This window comes from Panthera leo, chromosome C1, assembly GCF_018350215.1.
Source record: "Panthera leo isolate Ple1 chromosome C1, P.leo_Ple1_pat1.1, whole genome shotgun sequence".
Taxonomy (NCBI): domain Eukaryota; kingdom Metazoa; phylum Chordata; class Mammalia; order Carnivora; family Felidae; genus Panthera; species Panthera leo.
Window position 1 is genome coordinate 177,189,475 of NC_056686.1, and position 24,798 is coordinate 177,214,272.

Here is a 24,798-nt window from a genome sequence, read left to right on the forward strand (position 1 = left end):
TACCACATTGTTTATGTTTGAAGGAGAGACATAGCAGGGACAGCATGGGGGGGTGAGGGGGAGTGCGGTGGTGAGAAAGAGGAGCTGCTTCTGGATCTTGCTGGATCTCTTCACTCTTGTGGTGACCTGCTAATTGCCTCTGTCTCTGACTCCCTGGGGCGATGGGTTATACATACACGTTTTTCCTGATAATTCAGAATTAGACGCATTAAATCCTGAAGCCTTGGGACTTCAAGCAAGTCACATGAGGTATTGTCTGAGTCAGACTTTTTATCCTGCGTAGCTCACGCCTCGCAGAACCACAGTTCAGACACCACCTGTAGGTATTGTAGACCTGTGGTTTGAACTGGTTGGACGTGTGCCTTGATTTTGGAGTTTTATGCCAATCAGAAACATAGCCCGAATGGTAAAATCTGTCATTTGCACCAATGAATAACTGTCGATAAGTGTTTACTGTTAGAAGTTTATGGCAAATTAAGAACTGATTGCATTTTGTATAATCTGTCCCTTTTTGCACCAGAATGCAGTAAGTATGAACTGTTTGCAGTGACAGTCTGTTGCATGCTCCTGTGTTAATGGCTTCTCCAGCTGTGTGGATTTTGCAGTAAATGGCCATTGATTAACTGTGTGCAGATATGAAATAGAGAATTCATACAGGAATCTTTAAATGTTGAAGGGAAATCTAGTTGAGTTCTAACTTACTCCTTGAGTGGCGTTGTAATTGTGAAGCTTTGCCTCTGATTTCTAACCTGCTTGTGTGTATTTCATAGTCCTGTTGCAGAGCGTACTTCAAGCTGTTCATGGTCATGTGATGTGTCCAAGGACACTACTTATTCTCCACTTCCTTTTCCTCATTAGTTACCATATGAAGTTCAGCATCATTTTGCTTAAATGGCTCCATGAGCATAGACTTATTAAATTAACAGGAAGGATTTACTCCATGAATTTCATGGAAACCCATTAAAACTTTAATTTTATTTGTAAGTTTAATTTGGGGTAGTGGTATTATATAAGGATATATTTTACCAAACTAAGAAACCTAGACTTCCTCATTGAGAAATGACCTTATCCTGACCATAATCATAATAAGGCGTCTATCCCAGATGGGCTTGTGCTTCTGACAAAAATTGTTAAGTTCCAAAGATTAGAACACATACCTTTTAAAATTTTATGTGAAAATGAGTATTGGGGAAGGCCCTTTGTACCTAAGACTGTGTTCGTCTTGAAAATCAGCGTGTGCCCTTTAGCAAGAACCTGCAACATTAAAATCAAAAAACAAAATAGCTTTTATCCTTGACCAGATTTAGCATTAAAAGATTAGTCAGTGATAGTGTGTATGTGTCATTTAAGGTTTAGAGTTAGAAGTTTTCCCTGATTAATTAGTTCATCACTGGTGATAGGAAACCCTTAGCTGACTTCCTGCAAAGAATGTGGTCAGATACTGCGTGACTTTTTTGCTTTCGTCACTCACGGAGAGATTCGAAGGCCAGTTGCTCTGTGTTTTCACAGGAAGCGACGAGCTTCAGTTTCACGCCTGGACACTCCTAGCTCATTAGGCCAGGAATAGCCACCTCGGTGGGACAGGAGTCAGGTTTATCAGTGGTGAGGTCATACCATCCCTTGCTCCCATGGCTGCCATCTCCTGTCTGCAAAGACATATGATAGAGGTGAAGAGAACATGTTTTCTTACCAGATCTACCTCTTCCGGAATGGTGTGGTTCTTGGCGAATTGTATTCATTCCACACGCATGCATTTTGTGCCCTCAGTATATATGTCAGTACATTAAACCCTGCGGATTGTTCAGAGATGATTTAGGTATGGATCTTGCATCGGAGTTCATAGGAGGTAACTCTAACATGAAGAGAAACTGCTGAGGGGCCGAAGGGTGATAAATAGGTGAGCCTTCTGAGAGAAGAGAGATTGTTTCTCGCTGGGGAGATGATTTTGATGTGCTGATTCCCTTGGGTCTCTTATTTTTTAGGCACTTCACTCATTCATTCACTCATCAAGTACGTGTGGAGAACTTGCTAGGTGCAAAGTCCTGTGCAAGGCATGGGCTTACATTGGTCAGCAAGAGAGACACGTGGTCAGCCCTTGCCCTTAAGGAACATACAGTCTAATGAGACAGATGAGGCTGAAACTAATCAATACATGTGTACACATATGCACACGCACACACGTATATACACACAGCATGATTTTTTAAAAAGTGCTGGTATCTAAGAGTTTGAATGAGGGAGCTGACCTCAGAAGGGGGCAATAAGTGGTCAGGTCAGGAAGACTTTCTTGGGCTCTAGAGTTTCACCTGAGAATGGAAGATTGAGAACTTGGGTGACAGAGATTCTAAAGCTCACTGTTCCTTTTCTGATCCTTTAGGAGAAACTTTTTTTTTTTTAACCACATGTAGAGTGCTTCTCTGTCAACTAAAAGTCTTCATCTTTCAAATACTGCATAACGTGTGTATACCTCATTCATTCACTTGACTCGTGAGCCATTTCTTGAGTGCCTGCGGTGTGCAAACCCTCTGTGTGCTGGGCCTCGGTGTCCCAGGAGCTGTGTGCTGGGCTGCAATTAAATCTGCGAGATGGCGTGTGATGTCTCTTATGGATTGAGCTGTTGGAGCATCGCTGCTGTGGGACAGCTAGTGCATGGTTCATAAGGCCGTTTTCATTTTTCTCCATATAGGACAACAGCTTTGAGCAGTTCATTATTAATTATTGTAATGAAAAGCTACAACAGATCTTCATTGAACTTACTCTTAAAGAGGAGCAAGAAGAGTATATACGGGAGGTAATGTTGAAATATATGTTTTTTAAATGTTCCTTTTATACTCATAATACAAATTGTGGATTTCGAAGCCTATCTAAACATGATCCTAAAATCAGATTTATCTGAGTGTAGCCATGTTGTGTCTCTTAAAAACCCATTTGTTATGACATCTAAGCTACCTGGGATTATCTTTGCTGCTCTGCTGCTAGTGCCTCCAACGATGCCTGGCACATAGTAGATGCTCAGTAAACATCAGTTGACTGACTTGAGTCCTGGTGGATTCTAGTGCAATGATGTAAAATAATAGTGTGTTTAAAAAAAAAGAGTCTGAGATGAATGGACCAACAACTGTGACATCCATACAAGGAAACACTACTCAGCAATTAAAAAGGAACAAACACGGGATGCCTGGGTGGCTCAGTCGGTTGAGCGTCCAATCATGATCTTGCGTTCATGGGTTCGAGCCCCGTGTCGGGCTCTGTGCTGACAGCTCAGAGCCTGAAGCCTGCTTCGGATTCTGTGTCTCCCTCTCTCTCTGCCCCTCCCCCACTCGTGCTCTGTGTCTCTCTCAAAAATAAATAAACATTAAAAAAAATTTTTTAAAAAAGGAAGAAACGCCATTTGAAACACCAGGGATGGACCTGGAGGGTATTATGCTGAGTGAAATGAGACTGAGAAACACAGACACCGTATGATTTCCCTCCTGTGGAATCTAAAAAACAAAACAAATGAATAAACAAAAAGCAGTCTGATAAACACAGAGAGCAAACTGATGCTTGCCAGAGGGAAGGCGGTGGGGGATGAGCAAAGTGGGTGAAAGGGAGTGGGACATACAGGTTTCCAATTATGGAATGGATAAGTCACAGAAATAAAAGGCCCAGCGTGGGATAGTCCATGGTCTTGAAGTAGTGTTGCATGGTGACAGATGGCAGCCACACTTGTGTTGGGCATAGACTAAGGTATAGACAAGTTGGGGCATGAGGTTGTACACCTGAAACTAATGTAACAGTGTGTCACCTCTACTGAAAAAAAAATTTTTTAAGCCAACAAATACTTGATCATGTGCTCATCTGAAGAATTTTAATCATGGCTTTTCCAGAGTAAAACATACTAAACATGAAAGGAAAAATAATAAAATAAAAATGGCGTTCCATTGTCCAAAAAAAAAAAAAGGAAAGAAAAAGGAACAAACAATTGATAAACACCATAAAATGAAGGATTCTCAAATGCACTAATGCCAAATGAAGGAAGCCAGACTCAAAAGTCTGCATACTGTATGATTCCATGATATGTTGTTCCAGAAAAGGCAAAGTGACAGAGACAGAAGAGTTGGTCATTGCCAGAGGACGGGAGTCGTGAGAGTGTGACTACCAAGGGGAAAAACAAGGGAATTTTGGTGGTGGTTACATTACACCATGCATTTGCCAAAACTTATGAGAACTATATACCCAAAAAGTCAGTATCACTCTATAAATTTGAAAATATTTTGAGGCTTTGTTCAATCTTGAAAAGCACTGATTTCCTAAAATTTTATAATAAAAACAGGTAATATTTATTGAGCTCTTACTGTATTGCCAGGTGTTGTACAGGTGCTGTGTATTGATTATCTCAATGTAATTTGAAAGTAGTCAGAAGTAGTGTTTACAAAGTCCTTGTATCCTTAATTGTAAAACCATACTTGGTTTTCATCCTTTCATTTCTTAAATAGTTAATGTTTTTGAAAGTATAAAATTATTTCAGACAAAAGGAGAAATCATTATATTCTGCATATGTTGTATTATATTTTCGTTTCCTTTTCATTTATTTGCTTTAATATGTGAATAATGATACTACCTATTTTTCTTCATTTTCTATAGCATAGTTGTAAATCATTAAAGACACTGAATCCTTTTTTTTTTTTGCCTCAATATAGATTTTTCTAATGTGATTGTTATCCCCAGTGACTTAGTAAAATGACCCATCTACTTGAAAGCTACATCATAAATATTTCATCTTTCTTTCAGAATGATCATCATGCTTTAGAAACGTTTTATACTTTTCTGGCACTTTTTTAACGTAAACTTCCTAAAAGCCAGATTCGTTCCCTTCCTGTCTTCTCACCATAAAGAGATTGCCCCAACTTTGATGTGTAACTTAAAAGTTTGTACAGATTGTCTGAGACACGTCTAAGAATATATAGGAAGATCCCTAGCTTGCTGTATGAATTAAATTTCTTCCCCTTAGAGGAAAAATAAATGTTTACACTTATGGGCAGAGTATAAACAGATCCAGAACGATTACATTTAGCCTCACAGATTTGGCTTTGTAGCTAGCATTAGAACCAGTGGGTTGGTTTTTGTGTCTTTCCTTATGTTGAAAATATTTTGTCTTAGCACTGGGATATTTTTACATTTGAAATAGTCAACTGCCCTACAACATGGGATTGACTCTAAAATTAATTTTTTCCTTGTGATTACAAATCAAGAACAGAAAAATGTAGGCCCTAGATTCCTGGGATCAAGTTCTGACTTATTTCCTTATAAACATTGTAAATATACACAGAGTAATATTGACCCAAGGGCCTGTTGAGTCCGTGTTTGGCACAGAGCCAGGGGAGTGCATGGGAAATTGTCACAGATGGCAGAGTGGAATGAGGGGCAGTCTCAGAACAGGTCAAGGGTGTTCCTTCAGTCACATCGTGTCAATGGCGGACTGCTACAATTAGGGAAGTTTTGGGAACCGGAAGATGACATTTGCTGCATTATTGTGTAAAGGAAATATTCAGAGAGGAAGTGAAATATATTAAGATGGCAGAGTCTGTTTTATAGATGGTAGTGTTGTAGTATCATCATCGTATGGAATCTGATTTTGTTCTGTTTTCTTTCTCAGGGCATAGAATGGACACACATTGACTACTTCAATAATGCTATCATTTGTGACCTGATAGAAAATGTGAGTATTAGGTATAATTTTCTAAAAAATTCTCAGTAATAATTTACTGCTTACAGAAGACCTCACTGCCTTGGTGTCTTCATGATTTTGACACTTCTGAGAGCTGTGGAGTTCTAGAGACTTTATTGTAGCCATGAGGAATCATACACAGTTCTTGAACACACATATAGACAGCTGGACATTTTGATCCTTGGCTAGGATTTCCTGTGCTCATCTTGTGGCCGCATCACAGAGCCCTTTAGGGCATTCATATGCCTTAGATGCATCATTCTTTTCTGTATACTGGTAACCCAGGTCCGGTCCGCGGCTCCTGGGAATATGAGCACCGGTCAGAGGAGGCTCTGAAAAAAAGGTTTTCGCCAAATCAAATATCCATTTCATTTCTAAAACTCTAGTAGCTTCTTCATATCCCGTTCAATGGTTATTACCAAAAAGATAATTATTGGTGAGGATGTGAAGTAAAAGGAACCTCTGTGCACTCCCGGTGGGAATGTAAATTAGTGCAGCCATAACAGAAGGTAGTATGAAGGTTCGTCAAAAAATTAAAAATAGAACTACCATATGATGGTAGCAATTCCACTTTGGGAATATATCCAAGGGAAACGGAATCAGGATCTTGGAGAGAGATATTTACTCCCATGTTAATTACAGGGTTGTTCACAATAGCCAAGATATGGAAACAGCCTAAGTGTCCGTCTATAGATGAATGGATAAAGAAGATGTGTGTATATACAATGGCATGTTATTCAGCCACGAGAAAGAAGGAAATCCTGTCATTTGTGACAACGCAGATGGACCTTGAGGGCATTACACTAAGTGAAATAAGTTAGTCGGAGAAAGACAAATGCATGACATCATTTATATGTAGAATCTAAAAAAGCCAAAGAAACAGAAGAGAATGGCCGTTGGTAGGGGCTGGGAGTAGGGGAAATGGGGAGATGTCAGTCAAAGGGTACAGACTTTCTAGTTGCAAGATGAATAAGTTCTAGAGATGTAATGTGTAGCATGGTGATTACAGTTAACAGTGCTATATTATGTATTTGAAAATAGTTAAGAGGGTAATTTTTAAATGTCCTCATCACGAAAAAGAAATGGTAATTATGTGATGTGATAGAGCTGTTAACTAAGGTTACGGTGGTAATCATTTTGCAATATTGAAAGGGTACCAAATTATCGCCTCGTATACCTCAAACTTACACAGTGTTACATGTCAATTATATCTCAGTACAGCTGGGAAAAAATTTTAAGTAAATAAAGAACAGGGGCGCCTGGGTGGCTTAGTCAGTTGAGTGTCCGAGTTCGGCTCAGGTCATGATCTCACGGTCTGTGAGTTCAAACCCCACGTTGGGCTCTGTGCTGACAGCTCAGAGCCTGGAGCCTGCTTTGGATTCTGTGTCTCCCTCTCTCTCTGCCCCTCCCCCATTCATGCTCTGTCTCTGTCTCTGTCTCTCTCTCTCTCTCTCTCTCTCTCTCTGTCAAAAATAAATAAACATTTAAAAAAAATTTAAAGTAAATAAAGAACAACAAAAAAACATGCCCTTCAAGTTAAGATAAAGGAAGATGAAGGGACAGTCATGGGAGCTGAGTTAAGTAGGACCCCAGGAGTGGCTCAAGTATTGACCTAGCCTTGGTTCAGAGAACCTATGCGGGGGATGTCTTGTGTGTGACTTTGCAGGTGGCCAAGAGCCATAGGATTTTTCAGGTGACCACATTTGTCTGTATATATGTGAAAAGGCTTTTGAAGTCTAAAAAATTACTAGATATGTCTTAGATTCCAAAAGGTTACTAAATATTTTATTTTTATATCATTGTCTGTAGTTTATTATAAATGAATTGACTGCAGGAAGATTGATTTGTATGTGAAAACCTGGAAAAACTTATTTTATGCTTAGGATTACTCTCACTCCTGGCTTTGATAACAAAGTTATTTGAAACAATGCATAACCTTTATTGTCCTACAGTGGTTTTAGTTGTCAGTGGTAGGTGAGTGCTGTGTTTTAGGAATAGAATCACAGGCACTACATGTCCCAACAAGTGCCTTTCACAAGACCTTTGGAAATTATATAATTAGCCAGTTATCTCTTCTCTCAGTTTTCAAGATATTCCTGAAAGCTGCACCTTTAATTAAATTGAATATGCTGAAGCGTTACTGTTTTTCTATTAATAAGTAAACTTCGTTTTGAAAAATCTGAACAGTGTTGGAGTGTGAACACTAATGTTCCATGTAAGCAGTTCAGAACTCTAATATCTAGGAAATCAGTAGACTGACTGGAAAGTTTTCCTGGTAAATTTTGTGGAACCCAAATTGTGGGAACTTGACTTCCAGAAGTCATGACTAGCACATTTTCCTTCATAAATAATAACCTTGAACTTAATTATTTCCCTTCAAGAAGGAAAAAAAGAGAAAACAGTGTTCATACACTTAGTTTAATTAGATTATCTCAGCCCTAAGCACCCTTGCACATATGTTTGAAGAAATTCGTGTTCACATAGGAGCCTGGGCACATAAAGGAAATGTTTCCTTCCAGCGTTACCTAAAAGTAATGTTTACTCTGGGGTTGTTATGAACATACTTGATTCCTGAGAGTCCACACTTCCCCTGGGTTTTGTGTGGAATCAACAAATCCTGGTCAGAGGATGTCCCGGCCTTGTGAGGAGAAGGAGAGAGGAACCCGGGACTCTGGCCTGGTGGATGTGGGTGGGGCTGATGGTCAGTAGAGTGGATTATTCTCTTGGGAATGGAGACATATGAGCCTGTAGGGGCAATCCAAGGAACAACGGCCTTTATTTAGCAAAGTAGAAGATTCCTGATTTTTTACTCCTTTTAACTGAGCTGGCTGCTCTTGGGATAAATACAATCATAGGGTCTGAATACATAACAAATTCTCACTCATGTTCAACACCCGTTTTGAAATTTTATGTGGAATACGAATTTTATTCTAAACAGATACTCTTGAAATACAGCTTGATTGCATTGATCCCAAATCACATCTTTTTTTTTTTACTACACTACAAAATAAACCGTATTTTGAACACATGAACAATTTGAAAACATCTGAAACCAATTTCCTTCTCAAGCTATGAATCAAATAATGGCCTTAGAAAAGACTGTGCTTTGTGATTTATGACCACATGTTGTAGAGACAGCATTGTCACATTAGTTTCTGACGTTTAGATTTGTGTTTGAATGTGTTTTGAATATGAGGTCTGACTTGCCTTTTTCGAACAATGTGAGTTGCAGTCATCAGCCCGCTGAGGTGGCTGAGGTGACTCCATAGGTCCTGTTCTGAGGGCGGAAGGGAATGGGGAGGGCAACTGATACAGACCCCTCCTCCCCAACATCACACACACACCTGGGACACTGTGGAAGGGGACCGACTTCTGTGGCTTTTTGTTACTTGTTTTGATTGTCTGCTTTTCGTTGTAACTGAACGGAATTTTCTCGTGACTAAGTTTTTTAATTGTGTTTGACGGTGTAATTAGGAATCATTATGAAAACAATACAGTGAGGAAGGAAGGAAACCTTTTTACTTCCTTTCTCGCAGAACACAAATGGAATCCTGGCCATGCTGGATGAGGAGTGCCTGAGGCCTGGCACGGTTACCGACGAGACCTTCTTGGAGAAGCTCAACCAAGTGTGTGCCACCCACCAGCACTTCGAGAGCCGGATGAGCAAGAGCTCTCGGTTTCTCAATGACACATCCCTGCCTCATAGCTGTTTCAGAATTCAGCACTATGCCGGCAAGGTATGGGGGAGCCATGAGCGCTCAGCGGGCCTGCGGCTGTTCCCCCGAGGAAGCTGTGCCTCAGAGGTAGCGTTCTGACCAGTGCCAACTCGTGAGGAGAAGCTGAGTTGCTAGAAGAGTAGAATCAGTAAATGTTCAGTAGAAGTAGAATCTGGGTCATGTTGAGCAAAATCTTACTAATACTCAGAGCTGAGAGGAAAGCCAGTGGACTTCATGAGAGAGTTGGAATGTATTTTAAAAGTCGATTTTGTTGTTTCTCAGCTCTGAGATATCCTATAAAAATAGATCTGTCAACATGAATAAAAGGAGACGTGGTGGTAAAAATTAGGAGACACTAAAGACTTACAATAAGGTTTTACAAGCACACAAATATTATGAGTTATTAGATTGAGATTTTGAAACAACAGTGGGGAAATACTGACTTTTTAAAAACATTATTCATTTGCTTTTGTGAGGGAATTTTATACCATCTAAGATACATAAAAATGTTAAAAACAAATTTGACCGTAGCTTGATTTTCAGAGTCCTGAGAAAGTATTGATTGACATTAATACCTCCTTTCTTCTAAATAAGATTACAAACTTCAAAGAGGAAAACATTCTCAATTATGTAGCTAGTAAAAATTAAGTATATAGTATCTGAATTACTGTTAATTTCAAAAAGTTGGAACTTGGTACTTATTCCCACCCCCCTAGCTTATGTTACTAAAAGATACTTTTCTGTTCAATTTCTCTGCTCACCTAGGATGTCTGAAAATATCAGTGCTATCTCTATTTTCTCCTATCTACTTAAGACTAGAATTGGCATATGTGAACTTAAAAAAAAAAAAAAAAAGTAAAACCTCAAAAATGTGCTCAAACACCAAAAAAGCCTAAAATCCTTTGAAAATGTTATGAGAGCATTTTTGGAGTTTATTCTTGCAAATCCTGAAGGGTAATAGAATTTATTTTGAACTCTTCTGTGATTTAGACAGATGGAATTTAAACTTGGAGGCTAATTCGGTATTAGGAGTGTGACTAATGTGTCGGGGGTTTTTTGATGGAGAAAGAGGACACGGCAATAGATAGTCCTGGAATATTTTTAACGGTTATATGACGTTCTGGAGTACAGTTTATCAGCTGCGGAGTCTCTTGTGCTACTCGTAGGTGCTGTACCAGGTGGAAGGATTTGTTGACAAAAACAATGACCTTCTGTATCGAGACCTGTCCCAAGCCATGTGGAAGGCCAGCCACACCCTCATCAAGTCTTTGTTCCCGGAAGGGAACCCAGCCAAGATCAACCTGAAAAGGCCTCCTACAGCAGGCTCTCAGTTCAAGGCATCCGTGGCCACGCTGATGAAAAACCTGCAGACCAAGAATCCAAACTACATTAGGTATTTTTGGCACATAAAGTTCTCTGACAAGTTCATCATGAAGGCACTTTCAAGGAAGATCATTTTCCTGTTTGCCTTAATCTGAATTAGCCCCAGCAGAGGATAACTGAAGCTCTTACACGTCGAATAATGTGGTATCTTGGGTTTACTTAAAAAATACTCCAGTGCCCTTTACCTGCCTTCAAGTAAGGAATTTCAGAATGGGGGAAAAAAGTGTGGTGCGGGATGGGAATAGATATTTAATGAAATCGCATTGTTGGGTCCTAGGGTTCTTAACTTTCTGTATCTCTTTTTTGTTTAATGACAAATTCAGAAATGTATACTTTCTTTCTGGTAAGCGTTTTGCATAATACTCTTTATTGGATTCGTTTTGGATTCTTGTTACATTAACTTAGAATGCAGCATTAAAGCAAGTGGGGCTTTAGTTAGAACTTTGGTGTTAGAAAATATGTGCCTCTTTCTTTTCTAGGAGACTTGTAGATTTGAAGAAAGGAATGACTCCCCAGACAATCTTACATTTTTCAAAGCAACAGAAAGAATTCCTTAAGAAGCATCTGGTCTCTTTTTTCTTTTTCTGGGCATCTTAGATCTCAAGATTCAGTAAAGACCAATTAGGATTAGAGTTTTACATGTGTGTATTTGGTGAACTAGATAATAGGAGATGTGTGTCTAACAGGTCAGATTTCATATAATGCATACACACCCACACATACCTTCCATAATTGCCTTTGCAAATACAGTTGCGAGGAAACTAGCGTGAAGAACATTTTTGTGTCTGGCTTGTTTACCAAATATTGATATTAGTAACAAATATAAAGAGTCAGAATCCCCTGGTTTGATTGCAGTCAGTCAGGTTGGAGCATATATTGGGTAAAGATCCTAGTTTCAAAAAAGAAAGAAAAAAAAGGAAATTTTCTGTGGTCAGTTGCTTTTGTTATTCTCAATTAAGTGGACTTTAAAAAAATCATTACTTAATAATAATTTACATGACATGGTATGCACAGATCCTAGGTGAACAGCTCAGTTATTTTTTTCACCAGTGTATATATACACTTTGGCAACCACCACCCTGGTCCAGATATGGAACACTCTGTTACCCCAGAATTGTTCCTTCATTCCCCTTCCCTTTTAGTGGTTTTAATGTATTTCTAAGAAGTCTTAATGAACTACACGTTTGTGAATATTGTCATATTTTTTCCTAGAGTCTTTGTAGTTTCAAATTTCACATTAAGGTCCATATTTTTCCATATAGATAACCTGTTGCTCTGGCATCATATATTGAAAAGAAAAAAAACTCTTATTTTTTATTCAGTTATCTTGATGTCTTTATTGAAATTCAGTTGAAAGCACATGTAAGAGTCTAAGTCTAAACACACTAGTCTGTTCCACTGATCTGGTTGTCTATTTTTTTTTTTTTTAATGTTTATTTACTTTTGAGAGGAAGACACAGAATCTGAAGTAGGCTCCAGGCTCTGGGCTGTCAGCACAGAGCCAGACATGGGCTTGAACCCACAAACCATGAGATCATGACCTGAGCTGAAGTCGGACGTTTAACAGACTGAGCCACTTAGGCACCCCCTGGTTGTCTATTTTTAAGCCAAAGAGTGGACATTATTTTTATAAATGTTAAAGGAGAAGCATAAAAACACTGAGGTCATAAGATTTAATTGTTCACCTATTACATATGTGTGTAGAATTTATTTAGCAGTTGTAGGTAGGCAAATGTAACCATAAATGTTTAGCAGCAGTGTTAATGAAGATACAGAGGTTGCTTCCATAAGATCCAAACATAACAATGGCTTAAACAAGATTGTCATTTATTTCTTATGTAACTTCTGAGTATAAGGACTCCAGGGCTAATACGACATCTTTGTTTTGTGGCTCTGTGATTCCCAGGGTGTTTCTCTCATCCATATTGTCAAAGATGGCTCTCCACCATGGCTACATTCCCAACGAGCGGTTAGCAGAAGAACAAAGGGAATGCAAGCCCCTTCCTTTTAAAGACACTTTCAGAAGTGCCATATATTAATTCTGCTATGATCCTAGTGGCCACAGTTTTAATCACATGGCCACACCTGCTTGCAAAGGAGGCTGGGAAATGTTGTCTTTCTTTGAGCAGCAAAATGCCCTGTTAAAAAGGAGGGAGAGGGGCACCTGGGTGGCTCAGTCAGTTAGGCATCTGACCTCAGCTCGGGTCATGATCTCACAGTTCGTGGTTTTGAGCCCCCATCAGGCTCTGTGCTGACAGCTAAGAGCCTGGAACCCGCTTCGGATTCTGTGTCTCCCTTTCTCTCTGCCCCTCCCCTGCTCACGCTCTGTCTCTCTCTCTCTCTTTCTCAAAAATAAATAAACATTAAAAAAAATTTTTTTTTGAAAAGGAGGGAGATATGGGGTTATAGGGAGACAACAGTGTTTTTAATAATGTCACTGAAGTATCTAATACACATACAATACAGTAAAGTGTATGACTCTTCATTGTACAGCTTGTTTAAGTTTTAACCCCATCTGGACCAAGATATAAAACATTTCCATCATCCCATAAGATTCCTTTATGCCCCTTCCCTGTTGATCTGTACCCCTAATTCTCCCCAGAGGTAACAGCAAACTGGTTTCTAGCCATAGATTTATTTTTCTCGAATTTCACATAAAAAGTGTACTCTTTTATGTCAAACTTATTTCAGTCAACAAAATGTCAGTGATACTCATCCATTTTACTGTATGGGTTGGCATTATATTCTTTTTTAACTCACATGTATGTCACGTATTTTCTGTAAAATGATTTGAAATAATTTCAAAAGAAATGACTAGGTTACCCAAGAATAATAAATAATTATCCCAAGCAGTAAATAACTATATACTATATTTTATAAAACACAGACAGATATATCCATAAGAGACAGAGTTTAAAACCTAAAATCTTTGTGATCTTTTAGGTGCATCAAACCAAATGATAAAAAAGCGGCACACATCTTCAACGAGGCTCTTGTGTGTCATCAGATCAGGTACCTGGGACTTTTGGAGAATGTCCGAGTCAGGAGGGCAGGCTATGCCTTCAGGCAGGCCTATGAACCTTGCCTAGAAAGATACAAAATGCTTTGTAAACAAACATGGCCTCATTGGAAAGGACCAGCAAGGTAAGAAATTCATTGGTTACATTTAATAATGAAGTTATAAAGGATACAAATAACATGCTGTTTTCTTCACGTGCTGTTAGTATACAGAATTTGATGGAAAGTTGGATGTAACCTCTGTATTGGACCATCTTCCATCAGGATACCATTTTGTATTAATTATTGATTGATTATAGAGGTCTCGATTGTAAAGTTTGGATGGGGCTTATCCAATCCACGAATTTTAAAAATACGCTGTGGCAAGTTAGTAGGAAGGGATCTGTAATTGCTAAGTATATTTGTGTAGAATCATAAAAGGGTGGAGTTAGAGGTATCTTGGATCAGTGCTCTCACCCTTTTGGTTTTTTTCTGTAGGGAATTAACCCCAGAGAGAGACAGTAGGTGGGGGTGAGGGTCTTTCTCTTTGCACGAGGTCCGCACCCATGGAGAAATAGATATAGGAGCAGATTGGACTCAGAGAGTCAGTGTTATTGCTGATAAAGCGGGATTGAAGAATATGGCAGAATCTGGGCCATGCAGCTTTCAGTTTATCTTCCCTGAATTGTACTTAGCCCTCCAGTCCCAGACAGAGCACTGGACCACTACAGGCCCATCCCATGGAGCAGCCCCTGTGAGCTCTCCACATGCAGAGAGAATGTGTGTGATGGTTGGGGGGGGGGGGGTGCTGCTGCAGAAGAGAAAGTGGGCTTTGCCTGTCTGGTGGTCTTTCTTCTGCTCTCACCAGTCAGAGGAGTTGCCCCTTCTCTGTAGGTTGTAGAAGCTCTCCCAACTGCCACAAGAAGGCCAACATGCCTCTTTTACGGGCCCGTGCAGAGACTAGGGATTTGATTTCACTGTACTGGTATTGCGTCCACATTCTCGCTGCACTGGCCTTTAATAGGGACATCAATAGTATTAGACACTCACCCTTTACTACAAGGAGATGAACTCCAGACATATGATGGGGTCTCTGCTACAAAATTCAATACACAGATGATATAGAATGTGGGTACTGTTTGTTCCCACTGCTAATTTCCAGGTCAGAACATGTATTCACTCCCTGCCTGGCACCTAGGCCATAGGTTGATGGGATAAAGTTTAGTTAGAAATTGCTGTTGAAACCGGGGTCCAGGATGGAGAAGTGAGAGCCAAGTTCAGGCAGGCCTCGCTCCTACCACATAAGGCCTATGCTTCATGACACCCCATTGGTCTGGCACTTAGCACTCTCTTCTTGGGTCCTGCCCACACTGTGAGACACAGAGGCGCAATATTCAAAATATTTTGGAGAATTAACCATGTGCATTCAAAATAGATGTGAATTTCTTACACACCCTCCGGGTTCTGGTTGGTGCTTTGTGATGGGTATATCTGATTCAAAGATTACCTCTGCTAATGAAATCAAGATACGGTTTTAATACCCTATTGTCTTAGACTGCATAGTTCTGAACCCAAATTTACTTTTTTAGTGTTAACTGGATTTGGTTTAATTCGTGGAATTCAGTCTGAAGATTCTTTGATAGAAGGCTGCTTACTAAAAGACCAATTATACTTGGAAATAAAGCTATTATTTTATACCACTGAGAACCTGATACTGTGATTTCAGAGAAGATAACCTCTTTTTGTAACTCAGAAAACTATTTTTATTTATTTTTATAGGGCTGGCGTGGAGGTTCTCTTTAATGAGTTAGAGATTCCTGTGGAAGAGTACTCCTTTGGTAGATCAAAGATATTCATCCGGAACCCAAGAACAGTATGTAACCCAAGCCTTTACAGACTGAACTTATGTTATAATCATATAGGCAAGTTCTTAAAGGATATTTAACTTCATAACATTACCCAAGATGCTGCCGATAGTGCCTCATTCAGTTTTTTCTGCAAATGTCCGAGAGGATGGGCAAGTAGGGGGCATTAAAGGAACATGTGTATTTGTTTATGAAACATCAAAATCTTAGATTGCACAACACTTCATAAATCATAAAGGAACTGTTGTTACAACAATAAAACCTTCTTAACTCATAGGAATTGGAGGTAAATTCAGTCTGTATTTATAATACCTGAATTATGCAATAATTTTAGGAAAGCCAGCCCTATTATTTTGAGGTACATGAAAGCACTCATATTTAAAAAAATTTTAAGCTGAAAATTTTAAGCTGAAAATTCTACTTAGGAACGTCCAAGGGAGCATTTTTTTATAAATGAATTAGCATGAAGTATAACTAGTACAACAGTGTTTTTGGTAATTTGGAAATTTGGAGAATCTGGAAGAATGTTTGAATTGTTAAACAGAGACCTTATCAGCACTTCCCTGCCATAACAGTTGCATTCTCCTGGGTAGAGTAAAGGTAAATCTAAGTGCCCAGTTCGGCCCTTCTCTGATTTGTCATAAATTCTATATCACCTAAGATAAATAGTGATCTTGTATGAATTCATGAAAAGAGTTTTCTCATGGGTTATTATCCATATCATCTATAATCAAGACAGTTATTCATTTTTTTCCTCAAATGGGGTTGACTTTAACATCATGACATTTTTCCACCTGGGGATGTCTTTCATGTATGTCATAAGGTTTTGGTAGAGTTTTGATAAATCCAGCTATCTTTTCTTATTAGTTATTCAAGCTAGAAGACCTGAGGAAGCAGCGTCTTGAGGACTTGGCCACTCTCATTCAGAAGATTTATCGGGGGTGGAAATGTCGTACCCACTTCCTACTAATGAGAAAAAGCCAAATCGTGATAGCTGCCTGGTACAGGAGATACGCGGTAAGAGCCTCCACCCTTTTACTCTGTAAGAATGATGCTCATTGGCTAGTATTTGTTATGTACTTTGCGTGTAAGTTTTACGTATTCAGTTCTCCCAGCAACCTCATAAATTGAGTGCTTTTGTGGTACCTTTGTTAAAGGTGGGAAAACTAAGGCATGAGCCGTTGAGTAACTTGCCCGTGGTCACGCAGCTGCTAAGTGGCAAAGATGAGGTTTGAATCCAGGACTATTTCATAGCTCAAGTTGAGTATATCACACTGCCTTCCAGTGATATAGGTCCACATAGAGGGAAATCTAAATCTTGAATTTGCTCATCGGATTGGAAGAGATGGTGTCATTTAACCCTTTTCATGGGGTAGGCTCAGTTTTCCAAAATAATTGGCTGTTTTCCATGTATTGTAGCAGCACTGAAAGTGGCTTAATTCCAGAAAACTGATGCTACATTTTAGTAGAATTCTGGATTTGGTGAAAGGATTGGATTTCCTTTAGTCCTCAGATTGCTGGCCCTATTATCTATGGGAAAAGACTTACAAATAAAGTATGTTTAGTTAATTGACATGGAATTTCTTTTGGGAATTTTGTTCCTTACTTGATTATAGATATTTCATTGGAGGCATAACAAGTTTGAGGGAAATCTGAAGGTTTGCCTTTAGGCTGGCTTAAACTTAGGCTGTGTTCTCACAAGTGAATTTTGTGATAAGAACACTACTTCTGAATGCTTTTTCATTCTGTGCTTTTTCTCTAAAGAATCGGAAGATGAATTGAATTTGCAATCACATCTCCTTTAGGATACTCTCTTTTTCTGCTCTGGAAGAGTTTTGCTATGAAGCAGTATATAATCAGGACACAGTTTTGCTGACCTATTCCCATGTAATACATTTTAGTGTAGTATGTCCACGTTTGAGAAATTAATGAGATATTTAAATGATGAAGCCAAAGGAAAAAAACTGCTTCAGCTTTAAGAGAGTATCCTTAAAATGGTTTGAAAGGGTACAGCCAATGGTACTACAGCTGTTCACGTATGAACCTATCCAGCCACGATGGGAGATTCATTCATATGTATTCTGCAGAGGCACAGAGGACTGTTGTCACTAACCTGTCTGTGATGGATGCTCTTCTGTGTACACAGTAATGGCACTTGGCTCTTCTGCAGATTCATAATGCTCTGTTTTATATTTGCCTGAGAAAGGAAGGACCAACACATAGCCAGTGGTCAGGGAACCCTTTTCGTCATTTTTTGTTTGCAGATCATTAAGAAAATCCAAGTTGGAAAGTGTAGTGAATTCATCTGTCTTGAATTCAACAAATGCTTTTGGAATACCTACTCTGCCAGGCTCTGGGGATAGCAACATGAACAAAACTGATGCCTGACCTCATAGAGTTCATACCTAGTGAGGGGCAATATGCATGCAAGCAAGTAAATAATCAGAACAATTATAGACTATAGTCAGCTGGGAAGGAAACAGATTACTGAGATAAAGAATAGTGAGGAGATAGGATATAAATTTGGATAGTATGGTCAAGGAATACCCTCTGGAAGGGGGCATTTCATTAGAGGGATGAGAATAAACAAAGCAATGAACGAAGAGAGCAGGTGCTATTTTACCTTCCCTCCCTATATAGAACTTTTATATCTCCAAGTGAAAAAAGGAGCCACCATATAATGTATCATTAGCTCATGATGGTGAGTTATAACTAGTATTAATTGGGAGAATAGAAACAAATAATAAGCCCAACTTTTAGAGAAGGTATTAATTTCGCTCTAGTGTTAGTTACATCTGTTTTAGAATTTGAACTAAATATCTCAACCAGTTAACTACATGTTATCCAAGCTAGTGATTAAACTCAACCCTTTTTCTCAATCGAATAACTCAAAGATTTTCTGAATGTCCATTTTCAGTTGCTGATTATTTTAAAATCCATATTCTGTTATATTTTATAGCTCTATGAGACGAATTTTTTTAAGGTTTGTTTTTGAGAGAGAGCACGAGCGAGCATGAGTGGGGGAAGGACGGGGAGATAGGGGGTAGAAGATCCAAAGCAGGCTCTGTGCTGACAGCCACAAGCCTGACGTGAGCCTTGATCTCACAAACCGTGAGACCATGACCTGAACCAAAGCTGGTCGCTCAGCTGACTGAGCCACCCGGGTGAGATGAATTTTAAAGTAAGATAGAGTTGTTTTCAAGCCATTTAGGAACTTCAGAAGAAAACATCAAGGTATCAGATGCATGTCAGAAGTGATGGTCAGATATCATAGATATAGTTTGTTCTATAGCCACGGAATATTACTCTGTGAGGAATCTTGCCGAGTTTCTAGCTCCTCATTTGACCGATGAGGAAACCGAAGTCCAGAGGAGGCAGTGATTTGTCCAAAGTCCTAGGGTTCTCTTTGTCTTTCTGTCTGGCATTCTCTTTTTGTTCTGCTGCTCATGTGTTGATAACATCACTCTGTGTCCTCTGAGCTTCCCAAATCTAGCCTAGAGGGCTGGAAGGCATGTGTCCCACCTCAGAAAAGGGAGCTGAGCAATCCAGCATTTCCAAAGTGAGAGAGGCACAGCATGACTTCATGGCTTGGTTAGAAAAGCTGTGAAATTTCATCAGAGATGCCGACATGCCGGTGAATATTCCACATTAAATACAATACGAGCTCACTTTTCTAGGGATGGTATTCCAGTGGCCTCCACTCTTCCGAGTAGAAGTAAAAAGGGCCTTTGGGCATTGATCTTGCCGTGCCCACATGCATGGCCTGCCGCACTGGGTTTTCTTTAACCTTCCCCTCCTAGAAGTAACTTTGGCTGTATCTCAACCTACTTGGTGCTCGCTTGACCCTCCCAGGATGTGGTTTCTATTTTACATTGCTGATTGATACCCAGTGCAAGTCCTTGAGTGCAGGAATGGAGTTGGAGTCACTTGTATAACCTCATAGTTCAATTAAAGTGATACTCATTTAATTATATTTAGCACCCTTGAAACATACTCCGGATTAACTGTAATAATTTTGGATTGTTTGATATTTTGGTTTCTTTACATATTGGTTCCCAGGAGGAATATGGGAGATTAAGGGTTAATTGCACTAAGTGAGCAAGTACTCTGTCTCAATCCTTGCAGTAGTAGGTATTATAGATGTGTAAACAGAACTGGTAACAATCTCCCCCTTTTGTCCCACAGCAACAAAAGAGGTATCAACAGATAAAGAGTTCTGCCTTGGTAATTCAGTCTTATATCCGGGGTTGGAAGGTGAGTTTAAAAGAAGTGAGCCTTATTTATTGGGGGTTTTTAGGTTCTTCACAAAGGAGGATGATGTCTTTAAGGTCACCCTGCAGGGGGGAGCTCCTCATCTCCTGCCTACCCTGTAAACAGTCAGATGGAAAGAATAAATATTATGGGCTACACTGGGGCCCTTGTGACCATGTCTTGGCCGCATCCTTCTAACTGGCTCTCTTCTCAAGAGCTTTGTTCTCGAAGCAGGAAGTCTTGAAATAATACCGTACATGATTTCAATATCCTCTTGCCCCCCGTTTGCAAGGGAAGTGGTAGTCCAGAAGGCTGTCTGTCAACACTGTTGCCTCCGCACCTGTGCGTCCTGCCCAGCCCAACTCCTTCCATAACTTCCTGGTGACCATCTTGTGGGCTGCCCTGTCATGATCAAAACATCCTGAGCTCTGGCCATTCTAGTCGGGATCACAGTGTACCCATCACCTAGTTCCAGATCCTGGCTGCAAGGCTTGGTTCAGGGGTCAGCAGTCCATAGCCTATGCCTGTTTTTGTACAACCCCAGAAGGAAGAATGGCTTTTATGTTCTTAAAGCATTGTTTAAAATAACAGCGAGAACTTTTCATGACATGTAAAAATTATATGGAATACAACTTTCATATGAATATATATACAAATATAAAATGTATATAAATATGTATACAAATAGAAGTACAAAGTTCATATAAATAAAGTTTTATTGGTACAGACCCTTGCTTATTTATTTACATCTTGTGTGTAAATACATCTTGTGCTTTAGCGCTCTGACAGCAGAGTTGAGTAACTGTGATAGAGACCTATAAACGGGAAAGCCAAAAATACCATCTGGCCTTCTGCAGAAAGTTTACTGTCCCTGCTCTAAGTCAAAGAACCTTCAGAGCCTATTCTGACCACTTTCCTACTGGGAGATTTCTGCGGAGTGGGCTAATCCAGAGGAGCTACTTCAAGACAATTCCCAGGCCCAGAACACCTTCAGAGGGTACAACATTGGGCCGGGAGTGTAGTAGCACCCATCGACCTTTGTCTAGGCCATGGGTCAATTTGGCGGCTGTGCGATAGTAAATGCCAGAATATAAATGCAAGCACATAGAGTAAGTGAAATCACTGCCTGCAAGTCCTTCTTTGACCTTATTACTGGATCATGGGTCCGTGTCTCCAGTCTAGAGCCTTCAGACATTCCGAGCCCACCTCCCAACCAACATGTCCTCCGGACCCCCATAAAATCAGTTTCTGGTAACTGCCCGGGAGAAGCCACTGGTTTTGGACTAATGAGATTTTCTTTAGCAAGTTTTTAAACATCTCTTTTGCATAAAAAGTACAGCTGAGGTGACGTCGTGTACAACAATGATGAAGGTGGTAAATGGGTTTTGGAGCACTGGAGATCCTCCAACCGCATCCCGAGAGCTATTCCTTCCATCTGACGTGCACCAGCTTCTATGGCTCGTGCTCACATTTCTCCATGTCCCACGTTAGGGCCCAGGAGGCCGCTGTCTCGGTCTGAATGGGGGCCACACTGTTGTGCTTAGTGACCTCTTTATTTGCTGCCTTCTCATAGTCCCTTTAGGCCGAATAAGCAATGTCCCCTTTTCCTTTCAACGATAGATCTTTCGCTTGAGAGTGGATGTTATGACTGTTCTCTGCAAGTATGTTTTCAACCAGTATGGCATCTCACTTTTTGTTAACTTCCTACTTTCTCTGGGTGATTCTTCACCTTAGGCCCGAAAAATCCTGCGGGAACTGAAGCACCAAAAGCGCTGTGAGGAGGCAGCCACCACCATCGCGGCCTATTGGCATGGTACCCAGGTAGGCCAGACACTGCCCCCTGGAAGGCAGCGGGGGCGGGTGTCAGAAATTGTTTCACTGGCTTAAGCTACTGAGCACGCATTTACCTGTCTCTCTCTCTCTGACGTTTTGGTGTGGGGTGGTGGCACACGCTTTCGCGTTTGCTGTGTGATGGTGACCGGTGTCTTTCTTCTCTCTCCTTTGGGAACCAGCAGTAACCTTTCCTGCCTTAAACTTTTCTGTAACTCCTTTTCAAATGCATCACAGGCGCGAAGGGAACTGAGCCGGCTGAAGGAGGAGGCTAGGAATAAACATGCTATTGCAGTTATTTGGGCTTACTGGCTCGGATCTAAGGTACTTGATTCGCACATCCCGTTACTCCGTCCCGGAATCGGCAATAACCAGTTTGTATCTTTAGCCTGTCAGGGGGTGAATGCCTACAGTTAACAGGGCCTCACCCCGGTGCATGTCCTAGCCGCCGGATCGAATAAACCTGGATGTGGTAGTGTAGTAGTGCACGTTAGTAGGGGCCCTAAGCATGTGTAGGCCAAAAAGACTAATTGCTTATTAATGAGGCACTGGTCCAGTTGCTCTTTAACAAAACAAAACAAAAACAAAAACAAAAAACCCCTCAAGTAACATGCATGTTTCGTTGTTTTTTTTTTTTCTTCCCTTTTCTCTCCCCTCGCCCCCCAGCATATACCAGCAGTTTTCTAGAGATATTTTTGTTGGGTGGGGGGTTGGAGGGGCATGTTGGGAATGTTAAGATTTGGGCTTCAGTTGGTCTTCTGCAACATGGTGACAGGAAGAACACCTTTAACGCATGCCTTAAAAAATATTAATCCACGAATGAAATTGTTTTTTAGGCTCACTGTGGCCGCCATTGATTATTATAAGCAAAATATTGTATGCGAAAAGAATGATCATTTGTGATTGAACAGAAAGCTGTGTTCATGCAAAGCTAGCTATCATTGCCGCTGAAGAATCCCAAGAATTTCAGCTTCAGCTGTTTGTGTTCAGAAACAAAGGCCTCCTGAAATACTCTCACTAATCCCCAGGCAGAGTCGTGGGCTCTGTGAACATTTCACATACCCCAAGGGACGAGACTTTTAGATGTTTTTGTTACTTAGAAAATCAAAGGTCATCTCTGCTAAAAATGTGTATTCCAGTTAGAAACATAAATATCAATATAATCCTATGTTTTTAAGTTTACCTTGTCAGCATTATAAGTCCATCTTGTGAGAAAAATGAGAAAAGTCAACATTTGCCTGTATAAGGATCTTAATTTGCCAAAAAAACTTACCAGAGCTGTTCATTTGTGTCCCCCCCTTGAAAAATCTGTGACGAACAGGCTAGTTCCTTTAGTAATCAGAGGGAAATGTCCTAGCTGAGGCAGAAGGACTCTTAGACAGTTATCCCTGGGGTTTCCCCACTGAAGTAGCCCATTTCCTAGTCTGAGTACCAAAAGTGGTGAAAGATCACTGCATGTTTCATCTTTCAAAGTAGCATGCTTCAGATTGACTGTTCCCTAAGATTAATTTTTAAACCATAAGTCGTTTCACTTTTTATCTTGCTTCAGTGTATTTCACTGTCCAGGGCCTTAGCTCACACTGAATTTTGATATGTGCTACTTCTAATTTGCTAATGGGAAAGAAACAACTTTATTCTTTCCATGTTCTAAATGGTTGTTCGCAAGAGTTGTCTTTTTGTACGTGCAAATGAATGAACACAGGAATTCCTAGACTCTCTAGTCCTGGGTACTGGCAGCAAAGGGAAGTCTGCTGAAGTCACTAGGTGCCACTCACAGCTCTAAGGCTTGGATAAGGGAGAGAGTGTGGAGAATAGAAGAAGGAGAGAGAATGAGGAGGGAGGAAAAAGGGAAAACTGGAAGTAGGGGGGCAGAGGCGTGGCTTACCTCCAGTACCACATAGATTGCCTTCCTCTGGAACAGAGGCTCAGTGCACTAAACATACAAAGGACTGCACCAGACTTATGCGGATTCTTTGGGTTTAAGTGATTATGCCCTATTCTTCTATCATTCTGAAATCCTTATTCATAAGTTGGCTCTTCTGTTTGGTGGGGTATCTTCTTCTGGTCATTTGTGCTGTCTGCATTGGGCCGTCTCTTTTATTTACTATCTAAAACGTTCTAGGCTCGAAGGGAATTGAAACGCTTGAAGGAGGAGGCTAGGCGTAAGCATGCAGTCGCTGTCATTTGGGCTTACTGGCTTGGACTGAAGGTACTTCCCCACCCCTTCTTTCTGTCCACGGTGAACTCAATGAAGCCTAGCACTTACTAACCCGGAGAAAATGATTGATGATGCTTGCTTATGGTCTGCACAGTCTTTTACAGTGTCACCTTGCCTAATTCCATTTCTTTTTGAGAACAAACCTGTACACTAATATTTTCTGATGTTGTTGTGTATTTCTTTAAATAATAGGTTTAAAGTATCTAAAGCATCTAATAAGACATTTTGTTATCCAAGTCCTATTTTGTATTATCTTTTTGAAGATGAAGTTTGTGTTTTGTTTTTTGTTTTTAATTCATGAGACAGAGTTACAGTAGTTGAGCTAAAAGCTGACCCATGGTCTACAGTGGCCAGCCAGGGGATATCTGGCTTTTGTTCCCCTTTGTCTGCCTATTCTGCTCCAACGATGGCTCCTGGAGCAGAGTGTTCTACAAAGTGACTGCCATTCTAATTGTTCAGCTTAGAAACCAAAGGGTTTTGCATTAAAAGTACAGATTTTGGCAATTAAGACCAGCAGTGGCTCATTCGGGTTAAAGAGAACTTTAGATTCAAATGCCTTTTAATGTAGGGCAGGGTTTATTTCAAAGTGGTGCTTACTGCTTCAGGCAAGATATGCGTAAGTAAACATGACTGAGCCCCAGAAACAACTTTTTGCCATTGAGAACAACTTTCGGGCAGTGTAAAGATTGTGTCTTCCTGTTATTCAATAACTCATCACCTTAGGGTACCATCCATATTGTCTTTTAGGAATAATTAGGCCCCTATTTGACACTATTCCTCTTTATTATTTTTGTTATAACCATTCATCTTCTTTTAAATATTTACCAT

The 24,798-nt window shown here is 40.1% G+C and overlaps 1 protein-coding gene across 4 annotated transcripts in view; it reads left to right on the forward strand.

Moving 5' to 3' along the window:
- The window catches only part of MYO1B (myosin IB), a 187,910-nt gene that overhangs the window by 142,317 nt on the left and 20,795 nt on the right, over positions 1 to 24,798 (forward strand). For 2 of the 4 annotated variants that reach the window (XM_042949506.1, XM_042949507.1), the window contains exons 14-24: positions 2,687 to 2,791; positions 5,639 to 5,701; positions 9,247 to 9,447; positions 10,593 to 10,819; positions 13,753 to 13,953; positions 15,586 to 15,679; positions 16,539 to 16,688; positions 19,857 to 19,925; positions 21,657 to 21,743; positions 21,990 to 22,076; positions 23,875 to 23,961. In XM_042949506.1, the coding sequence (XP_042805440.1) occupies positions 2,687 to 2,791; positions 5,639 to 5,701; positions 9,247 to 9,447; positions 10,593 to 10,819; positions 13,753 to 13,953; positions 15,586 to 15,679; positions 16,539 to 16,688; positions 19,857 to 19,925; positions 21,657 to 21,743; positions 21,990 to 22,076; positions 23,875 to 23,961 (1,371 nt within the window). The remainder of the gene's footprint in view (positions 1 to 2,686; positions 2,792 to 5,638; positions 5,702 to 9,246; positions 9,448 to 10,592; positions 10,820 to 13,752; positions 13,954 to 15,585; positions 15,680 to 16,538; positions 16,689 to 19,856; positions 19,926 to 21,656; positions 21,744 to 21,989; positions 22,077 to 23,874; positions 23,962 to 24,798) is intronic. The other 2 variants (XM_042949508.1, XM_042949509.1) reach the window with 2 other exon arrangements.